The sequence below is a fragment of the Carettochelys insculpta genome, chromosome 32, assembly GCF_033958435.1.
Source record: "Carettochelys insculpta isolate YL-2023 chromosome 32, ASM3395843v1, whole genome shotgun sequence".
NCBI classification, from domain to species: Eukaryota; Metazoa; Chordata; order Testudines; family Carettochelyidae; genus Carettochelys; species Carettochelys insculpta.
The window spans coordinates 12,001,404-12,012,150 of record NC_134168.1 but is presented as its reverse complement, the minus strand read 5'-3'; the positions used below and the strand labels follow the sequence as shown (position 1 = coordinate 12,012,150).

The 10,747-nt window shown below is 52.7% G+C and overlaps 1 protein-coding gene across 1 annotated transcript; it reads right to left on the bottom strand.

The window, feature by feature from the left end:
• Nucleotides 1–3,606: 3,606 nt before the first annotated feature.
• On the bottom strand, nucleotides 3,607–4,575 carry LOC142004962 (olfactory receptor 10A4-like). The gene has a single exon (XM_074982637.1). It carries the CDS (start codon nucleotides 4,573–4,575, stop codon nucleotides 3,607–3,609), a length of 969 nt encoding a protein of 322 aa, XP_074838738.1.
• Between the last annotated feature and the right edge of the window lie 6,172 nt (nucleotides 4,576–10,747).

Sequence of the window (10,747 nt, the reverse complement as noted above, 5' to 3'; positions counted from 1 at the left end):
GTTTTGCCACTCTCCCTTCTGCGCCATTGCTGGGGGTGGTGCCACCTTTCAGGCAGGGCAGCCGGACACTCAGTGCTGTGGCCGGTAGCAGCACAGACGGAAGGTGCCTGGTGCGGCTTTGCCTCCCTCCCTTCCACGCCGCTGGTTTGGGGAGCAGGAGACGTGTTAGTCTGTATCTACAGAAGCAATGAGGAGTCCAGCAGCGCCTTCGACTTTTGGATTTATTGGGGCATCAGCTTTTGTGGGCAAAACCCGCGTGGTTGTTACTTTCCTACCGGCCTCCAGCTTCCACCCAGCCCAGGTCACACGGTCAGTGTCCAATGCCCAGTCCTGAGACACACCCACATTAGCTCCGATCTGCCAGAGACAAACACCCCCAGGGCTGTGTTGGGCTTTGCTGACACCGCAACACCCGCCTGGCACACAGAGGCCACAGACGGACACAACCAGAGCTGTGCCCAGAAGTCGCCTGCTCCAGGACAGGCCCGAGAAGGGAACTAATAGAACAGCCCATCGTCATGTGCAGCCCCAGCTCACGTCCCACCAGCGCCTCACGGACCCACCCCCACTCCTAGGAACGGTCCCTCCCTCTCACAGGTGCTGGGAGACAGGCCAGGCCTTGCCCACACACAGCCCCAACCCGACGCCGACACTCGCCAGCAGCCGCACCCCACACCACAGAAACCCCAGCCCAAGAGCCGGTCCCTGCCTGACACCCCGATGTTGGCAGCTCTGCTCACACTGCGACTCCAGCCACAACATCTCACCCGCCTGCCCACGTGGGGTTTTACCCACACCAGCCTGTGCCCAAAGGAACCTGCTCGGCCCTACGGCGGGGGTGGGCGACCTTCTCAAACCACAGAGCCCAACTCCCTCCAAATTCAGAGCAAGGGGCCAGCAAAGAGCTGGGAACAAAGCTCATCTGTATAGCTGGAAACATCCCACTGAACTGGGAACTGACGTGAGTAACCGTCGCATCTATTGGAAAAAAAAAGATAAACTTAATGTTAACAAATCCCCGGGACCGGATGGCGTTCATCCAAGGGCATTGGAACCTGTCCTTTGGATCAGCTGCCCTACCTAACGACAGGAAGATGGCTAATGGGACACCAATGTTTAAAAAGGGCTCCAGAGGTGACCCTGGCAATTCCAGACCGGTGAGTCAAACATCAGTTCTGGGTAATTTAGGTGAAAAAATAAAAATAAAATTGTCAGGCCTGGAGAAGAACAGAATTTGATGGGCAAATGTCAACCTGGTTTCTGCAGAGAGAAATCACGTCTTACTCACGTGTTGGAGTTCTCTGAAGGGGTTAACAAACATGCAGACAGGGGAGACCCAGTGGATTTAGTACACTTAGATTTCCAGAAGGCCTTTGACAAGGTACGTCACCAAAGGCTCTCGTGTAAATGAAGTTGTCCTGGGATAAGAGGGAAGGTCCTTTCCTGGACCGAGAACTGGTTAAAATCCAGGAAACAAAGGGTAGGTATAAATGGTGAATTTTGCGAATGGAGAGGGGTAACTAGTGGTGTCCCCCAAGGGTCAGTCCTAGGACCAGTCCTGTTCAATTCACTCATAAATGGTCTGGAGAAGGGGGTGAGCAGTGAGGTGGCTCAGTGTGCAGAGGACACGAAACCGTTCAAGATCGTCAAGGCAAAGGCCGACTGTGAAGAACTTTAAAAAGTTCTGCTCCACCTCAGTGATTGGTTCTCAGCTCATGTCCTCTGCACCTTCCACCAGCCTTGTGCTCTTCTCCGCACCTGCTCCCCCTTCTCCACAGCCTTCTGCAAATGTGGGGCCAGCCCTGGGCACAAGCCCCACGGAGGCTGCTCAGCGCAGAGCCGGGGGAAGGAATTGCTGCTCCTGGCTGGCTCCCAACACCCAGCAGTGCCGCCCACAAGCAGGTTGGCGCTTCTGGCAACAGTCTCACCCTGTTGACTCCTCTGGAGCTTGTGCTCCGCTCTGAGCCCAGATCCCTTTCTGCAGGACTCCTCCCTCGACAGCCACTTCCCCGGCTGGGTGTGACACGGATTGGGCCTTCCTCAGGGGAGCACTTTGCACTTGGCCTTATTCAGCTTCACCCCATTGACCTCAGGCCGTTTCTCCAGTGTGCCCAGATCATTCTGAATTACGACCCTGTTCTCCCGCCCAGCTTGGTATCACCTACAGATGTAAGCAGCGCACTCTCCATGCCCAGATCCACATCGCTGAAGATACTGAGCAGAGCCTGTCCCCAAACAGACCCCTGCAGAGCCCCCCTTGTTCTGCCCTTCCAGCAGGACTGTGACCCATTAATAACGACTCTCTGAGAACGGCTGTACAGCCAGTTATGCACCCACCTTACAGCAGCCCCATCTCAGTTGTATTTGTCAAGTATATTGATAAGAAGACATGCCAGAGTGTATCAAACGCCTTACTAGAATCCAGGTACATCACTTCCACCTCATCTTCCTTGTCCACAAGCCTTGTTCCTCTGTCACAGAAAGCTATCCGATTGGTTGGCCATGATTTCTTCTCTACAAATCCATGCTGGCTGTTACCTAACTTTATTTTCTTCTAGACGTTTCCAGATGAATTCCTTAATGACTTGCTCCATTACCTTTCCTGGCACAGAAGTTAAACTGACTGGTCTGTAACTTCCTGGGTTGTTCTTATTTCCCTTTGTAGAGATGGGCACTTTATTTGCCCTTTTCCAGTCTTCTGGAATCTCTCCCGACTTCCAGGGCTTTCAAAGACGATAGCTAAAGGCTCAGATATCTCCCCTTTCAGCTCTACGATTATTCTAGGATGCATTTCATCTGGTCCTGCTGACTTGAAGACATCGAACATTTCTAGGTCATTTTTAACTTTTTTTTTTTCTTTTATCTTCTAAACCTGCCCCCTCCCGATGAGCTTTCACCATGTCAGGCATTTCCCCATCGCACTTCTTGGTGAAGACCAAAACAATGAAGTCAATTCACCAGCTCTTCCACTTCCAAATTTCTTGATATTGTTCCTCCCTCCTCACTGAACAATGGGCCTACCCTGTGCTTGGTCTTCCTCTTACTTCTAATCTATTGCTGGTGGGCCTGGCAGTGCAACCAACCCCTTTTCATCTCTTTCCACTACACACAACCTCACTATCAGGACACCCTCACACCTCTCCCTATCAGCATCGCACATGGTATCGTCAGGAGCAAGGGGGCAGTAAGGAAAAGAACTTCTCATTGTCTGACCTGGGAAGGACACAGTTCACAGAGGTGAACCTTGAATGAAATATCTCTCCTTGGACGCTCTGTTTTCTTTTGACATTTCCAATTTTCAAGTTTGAGAATCAGGACCAGACTTTGAGTAAACCTAGTCCTTTGTTTTTTTGTTTTTATTTTCAATGAATTATAAAACGGGGGAAACCGTTCTGCCTTTCGCATTTCAAAAAAACATAGAAATTTAAAATTTTGGGGTAATTTGGCAAGAAGAGTTTCACTTCCCATTTTCCAGACAGGACAAAATCTTTCAAAGCACCAAAAAACCTCATAGTCGTTGTGAGAAATTCAATGAAATGTTTTTGAATTTCTCTTCAGCAGGACCCCACCCCCACCCCAATTTTGACTAATTTGACTGCTCAGTCTCTAGTTTCTCCAGGGGTGAGAAAAGCTGTTTTTCTGTACAGTTTTTCTCACGGCTTCTTTCACCTCTTTGTTCCTCAGAGTGTAAATTATGGGGTTCAACGCTGGAGAGACGATTGTGTTCAACAGGGAAATCAATAGGTCACTCTCTGTAGTGGAGCCAGGCTTGGGCACCAGGTAGGTGATGAGGGCCGTTCCATAGAATACAGTCACCACGGTGAGATGGGAGGAGCAGGTGGACAAGGCTTTACTCCTTCCCTTGGCCGATGGCAGCTTGAGTATGGTGGAAATAATGCGGACGTAGGACAGGAGTGTCAACAGGAAAGGGCACAGGGTGAACAGAACTATCACCATAGAACCCACAGTCTTAATCTGCGACGTGTCGGCACATGCCAAATTCAGCACTGCTGGAGCATCACAGAAGAAGTGCTGGATGCGGTTGGAGCCACAGAAGGGCAGGCTGAAGATCCACATGGTCAGAGGAACTTCCACTGAGGTGCCAGCAGCCCATGAAGCCCCCACGAGCACAGCACACACCCGGCCGCTCATGATGGTTGTGTAGTGCAGGGGGTGACATATGGCCACATAGCGGTCGTAGGCCATGGCTGCGAGGAGGCAGCATTCCGTGAGGCCCATGATGGCACTGAGGTACATCCCCGCTGCACAAGCTGCAATGGAGATGGTCTTTTCCTCCACCAGGAGGTGAGCCAGCAGCTGAGGGACCACACTGCTGGTGAAGCAGATTTCTGATGCAGACAGGTTCACCAGGAAGAAATACATGGGGGTGTGGAGGGAGGGGCTCAGCTTTATCAGCAGGATAACGAGCAGGTTCCCCATCAGGGTGAGCAGGTAGATGACCAGAAGAACCACAAACAGAAGGATTTGCAGCTCCTTAAGGTATGAGAACCCCACCAGGACGAACACATCGAAGATGGTCTGGTTCCCTCCAGGGTCGCTCTTGGAAGAGGTCATCTGTAGGAGGACAAAGAGAACGGGTCTCAGGCACATCAGAAACGTGACTGCAAATTAAAACATTTGTCCTGGTTTCCTCCTTGTTGGGAACCTTCTGACTAACACCTGCTGAAATTTCTCTGTAAATAACGGTGACTGACCCGGCCTTGCTCAGGGCTTTAAGCAGAGTCAGGGACATTTGGTTCGTGTGCTCAAGGGGTTGACTGTCTGGTTCTGGCTGTTTGAAGTCAGGTTTCTCTGGGCTCCTCACTGTCACTGGGTTGTGATGTTCACTGTCTTCTTCTGTCCGTATGAAGGTGAGTTTCCTGGAACTCTTCCTTTTCATCTGATGGAAGAGCCGCTTGTCTCTGTCTCTGTGTTTCCAGTCCATGTTGTCTGTTTGTTGCATTTCCAACAGCTCTCGATTGGGCCGTTCTGTGTGAATGGGACGGAGCTGGACCTGACGGGGGTCTAATTCCCTCAGTGAATGTGGTGCTGTGTAAGTTGTGTCACTTCCAGTGGGAAAGTGCATTTCCTGCTCTGCGTCTCTGCTGTCTCGCTGGTCTGAAAGGCGTGGTGAGAAGGAATGGTGCGGTAGGTTGAGCCCATTGTTGTGGATCAGCCTGTCACAGCCCAGGGGTGAAGGTAACAGCTGTGTGTTTGAGGTACTCTCGTATGGCCATCCCTGGCCCCTGGGGGGCTCCCCATGGGCTGTGTAAGATATGTCAGTGGGGGCGGAGGCAGGGGTGTGAAAGCTGGCAGGAAGGAGCGTTGGGGTGGGGGAGGACAGAGGAGAAGAGGTGGGTGGAGAAGGAGGGGGAGCTGGGAGAGTTGGGGGACCAGGGCAGGGGGCAGAGGGTGCTGCAGTGAGGGCAGGGGGCCATGGGGGAGGCCTTGTTGTCTGTGGTGGTTAAGGGCAGGGGGTGGGGGTGCAGAAGTCAGAGGGGTTGGGGGGACTCAGTGCAGAGGGTGGGAAGTGCTGGGTGGTTGTATACCAGGGAGATGATTATTGACAGGGAAGAGCCTGTGAGGGCAGAGATGGGTCAGTCAGAGGGTATGGGGGGTGGGAGGGTCGGGGGTGAGGGCAGGAGCTGGAGGTGCAGATGTCACAGCAGGGTTTGCTGTGGGGGCTCTCAGGGCAAAGGTGGAAGGGGATGGAGTGAGGGGAGGGGGCTCAGGACAGAGGGTTGGGGGGAGCTTTAAGGCAGGTGTTTGGGTTGGGGGGTACTTGCCGGGGTGTGATGGAGTATGTGCAGGGTCCGGGAGGGTTGGGGCAGCTCAGGGCAGGGGAAGGAGGGAGCCAGACGGAGGGTGCAGTGTGGGGCTCAGTGCAGAGTCTGGGGGTGAAAGTGTCACCGCAGCCGAGTTCCCGAATACAATTTCTCAGACGAGGGCAAATTCTCCTCTCACTCGTATGTTAATGATACGAATAATCACACCAGTGCCCGGATTCCCCTGCAGTGACACCTCACACCAGCAAACGGACACTGCGGAGCCTAAACACGCTGGAAACCGTTTTCCGATGGAGAAGCCCCCTGGAATCTGAAAGTAGTGGGGGACTATGGTCTTTTTGCCCTGCACAGCGTTATTCTTCCTTCAGTGTTAGTGAACGACCCAAATCATTCCTGCCTCCCTCACAGCCAGTTCTGCAATACGTTGGTTTGTGTCGACATAAGAGACCCAGGGCCAGCTCCTTACGTGGTATAAATCGTAACAACGCCAGGGATGTAAAAGGAGCTGTACTGAGGACAAGAAGTAATGGGCTTAAACTGCAGCAAGGGAGGTTTAGGTTGGACACTAGGAAAAACTTCTCCACTGTCCAGGTGGTTAAACGCTGGAATAAGCTGTCGAGGGGAGCAGTGGAATCTCCATCCCTGGGGATGTTTCAGAGCAGGTTAGACAGACATGTACCAGGGATGTTCTGTACAATTCAGGGGTCTGGACACAAGTACCTGTCAAGGTCCCTTCCTGTTCTGGAGTTCTATGAGTCTACGAGTTACACCAGTCGTGGGGTTTGTTCTATGATGTTAAAAAGGAAATTTGCAAAAAAGGTCCTTTGATGTAGCAGACATTTCCTACACGTTTTACTTCAGGCTCATTTGTTGACAAGGAACTTCATAATCGCACGTGTGACCGTGAAGTGACAGAGTTGAATTTAAAATGAGACACAATAAAAGATTTTGCCTGCTCAAAACTTCCTCACTATGGGGCTCTCACAGGAATGCAGCAAATAATACTGAGTTAGTAGGCAGGAACCAGAGTGACAGAAGAGACACACTGAGTCAGAAAGCCCAGAACTGGAGACTGTGTTCTTCTGACTCTCAATGACACATGCTCTCCAAGAGAACAAAGAGAGAACATGAAATCACAGGAGCAAAGGAAAGGGTGGGGCTGAGCTACGCCCAGTGCACATCACAGAACCTTTTCAAACAGCTGTGAATGATATTTTCTAAACATACAGAAGCCGTGAGAATTCTTGTGTCTCTCTTAGGAGCTCCTTTTGGGAACCTACACTGACAATACAAAGGACTTTCCTGTGCAGTAAATGCAGAGCTGGCCAGGAAATGGAATTTCCATCCCGTGGGAAATGCCAGTGTGTGTTTTCACCCTGAATCAAGATCAAAAGCTGAAGTAGCAAAAACCCAAATTACAATTCAGAAGAGCCAGTAGGAACTCAAATGCCGAACACAAAACGGCCATCAACATCCATGTTTACTCATGGAAAACATCCATATAAATGAATTATTTTTCCAGAATGGATTTTGGTTTACGTCTATTTGTTGGTTGACATCTGGACAGGCTCTAAATAAATGGAATTATTTCATTATTTGGGGTTATTTAATTTGCAGAAGACAAGAGTGAGGGGGGATTTGATAGCAACTTCAACTTCCTAAAGGGCAGCTCAAAACAGGATGGAGAGAGGCTGTTCTCAGTTTTTGATGGATGGCAGAACAAGGAGCAGTCGTCTTATGTTACAGCGGGGGAAGTCTAGGCTGGGATGATTTAGTTGGGGTTGATTCTGCTTCAGGCAGGGGGCTGGACTCAAGGCCTTCTGGGTTCCCTTCCAGCCCTGGCATTCTACAATTTACTCACCACTGAGAATAAGGTCCAGGGAGATTCTTGTCATTGAAAGCTCAGTGGTAATTTCCGTGCTCTTCAGGTCACCCAGACAGTCCCTTTAGAAATAGGAGACCATGCAAGAAATTAACAAAGCACACATTGTGTAATGAAAGGCCTCACATAAATTTAGCTGAGAGAGACCATCTCTCAAGTATTGGGCTTCACCTGTGGAGCATGTTCTGTGGTCGTATTCAGGAGTGGATAGTCTCATGAGAAGAGATCAGATGGTGCCCACTCAACCGACTGTGCTCAAATTCATAACCAGAAAACACCTTACAAAACAAAACAAAAAAGCAGCACAGTAGCACTTTAAAGACTAACAAAATAATTTATTAGTGCTCCTGGACTGCTTTTTTGTGTTGATTGGATATAGAGTAACGTGGCCGTCTCTCTGTTACTGTTCAACTTACGAAACAACAGTTACACTCACATTCAGTGGGTAATAACAGTGAGGAGGAGGAGGAGGAGGAGAAGGAAGGCTGGCGAGCAGAGTGGAGAAAAAACGAGAGCTGTGATAAGAAAAAACACCAACATCACCACCACAAAAAGAATGAGGCATGGGGAGGAGGAGGTGTGGGGCTCATCTGTCACTCTGCTGGGCACTGTGGAATGAGGGGACCAGAACTTCACCAAGTGCCAAGACCACCAAGCCCTGAAATCCTGCGCTTGGCCTCACCCAAGATACCTACATTAGCTAAATTCTGAAGGAGAGATTCAGACAGACACACACTAAGGTTCTCCACAAACATATAAAGAAAATTCAGATGAAGGAACCAGTGAGGTGATTTGGCTCCCGTTGCAGAGTGGGGCACAACACTGAGGGTTGCAGGGGGAGGACGGCTGGGGGCTGAAGGCTCCTTTTCCCTACCTTGTTTCAGGTGCTGTGCTGGTGCTGGACGTGCTGAAGGAAACAGGTGTGTTTATTACATTCACTGGCTTCTGGGACCAAGTCCCTCAGGCCAAATTTCTTGCCGTATTCCCCAGAGGAAAACAACACTGCCTCAGGCTGCAACAAACAAAAGTCACTCAGAGAATCGGTTTGTAGGAAGTTGTATCATCGTCATCCTCATCTTCACCTGTATTTTCTAAATTAAAATCATTCTGAGATTCGCTCTCCTGGTAAATTATTTGACCTGTTTTGCCTACAAGGAGGACTGATTTGTCCCAGTAAGACACCCCAGAGTTAGCGCAGGGACAAACCCCCAGGGCTCATGGCTGCGGTTTCCTGCTGCTCAGACTCTTGTCTCAGAGCTGTGATGAGAGCCCAGGAGCTCTGATTCCCACTCCCGCCTGCTCTAACCATTACAACCCCACTCCTCTGCCAGAGATGAGAACAGAACCCAGGAGTCCTCACACCAAGCCCCACTGCCCAGACCACAGGGCTGGATTCCCTCTGACCCAGGGGCAGCCAGGGCCACGCCTGCTAGGGCCCTGGTCTTGGACAGGGTAGAGCAATGAAGGCCCACGTCCCCCCTGCCACCACACGCCGGAGAGGGAGGGAACTGGTGGCTTTAAGCCCCACTGTGCGCCCCTGAGTCTGGGGAGAGTGACTGAGGCAGAGATTGTCCAAGTGACGTAGGTGGTTTGGGCACCTGTTATTAACAGGAAATGGAAGCGGGTGCTCAAATCCCCTGGGCAGCTCTGAGCTGGCACCTGAGATGTGTGTGGAGCTGCTGCCGCTCTCGGGGCCAGGCGGGGATCTGGGCTCAGATTCTCCTGATTCCTGCGGCTCCATCCCGCGACCTGGGCGGAAGGACTCAGATGGGGCAGCGAGTGGTCCGGTGGCACCTGAGAGACTGACAGCGACGAACTCAGTGGGCAGAACCCGATTCCCAGCTGAGATGAGCCCCACGGGGAGTTTGCTCCAAAAGCTGCTCACGTGTGTGTGCGCAGGGCTGATTTCCTAGGGGTGGGGGCAGCGCTCACGCCCCAAACCGCCCCCCCCCAGTGGAACTCATGCCTCAAACCTCCCCCCACCTCCCACCCCCCACCTGAACTCATGTCCCAAACTGCCCCCCCTCTGGAGCTCACGCCTCAAACTGCCCCCCCATAGAACACAAGCCCCAAACTGCCCCCCGCACTCCATCAGAACTCACGCCCTAACCACCCGCCCCATCTCCCACCAGAACTCACGCCCTAACCACCCGCCCCATCTCCCACCAGAACTCATGCCCCAAAATGCCTCCCTGCCCCACAGAGGAACTCACACCCCAATCCGCTCCCCCACCGGAACTCACACCCCAAACCGCCCCCCATCCCCCACTACCCACTAGAACTCACACCCCAAACCGCCTCCCCATCCCCCACCCCCACCAGAACTCACACCCCAATCTGCTTCCCTGCCCCCCAGCGGAACTCACGCCCCAATCCACTCCCCCAGCAGCACTCGCACCCTTAACCGCACCCCCCCACTACCACGTGTCTTCGCCCCCCCCAACCCCACCCCCTCACTCTAAATTAATGTGCCTCCCGTGTGTGTGTGTGTGTGTGTGCGAGTGTGCGTGCACGCGCATGGGTATGTGTGTGAATGTGCGTGTCTTTACATAGGTACATATGTGTTTATGTCTATATCTGTCTCTGGTTGTGTATGTCAGTGTGTGTGTGTTGGTGTCTGTGTGGCTCATCTCTTCCCCCCGGCCCCAATCTGCCCCCCGCCCTGTAACTCCCGGAGCGGCCCTTGCAGCCAGGGGGAAAGCGCCGCGCCAGGCTGGGGCCGCACTTGTGGGGCAGGAGAGGGGCTGTGGGTGTGGCTCCGCTCAGCCCCACCCCCCACCGGGCCCCGCCCCCACAGCTGTGCTGGGATCTCGGGGGGTGTGGTGGTGTTTCTGGGTACATGTCTGTGTGTGTGTGTGTGTGCTGGGGTGTGTGTGTGTGTGTGTGTGTGTGTGTGTGTGTGTCTCTGCACACCGCACGCCCCCCCCAAGGGGCAGACCCCTCCTGCTCGGGGAGGGCAGAGCAGGGCAGGGCAGGGCAGAGCAGAGCAGGGCAGAGCGCTGGGTTCTCCTGCGGGCTCCCTGCCTCCCGGGGGCAGCGCCGCCTGGCGCCAGCTCCGCCGCTCGGCTGGTGCCGCCTG

Coding starts and splice junctions, on each gene's coding strand:
- LOC142004962 (XM_074982637.1), bottom strand. CDS start 4,575: ATGACCTCTTCCAAGAGCGACCCTGGAGGGAACCAGACCATCTTCGAT.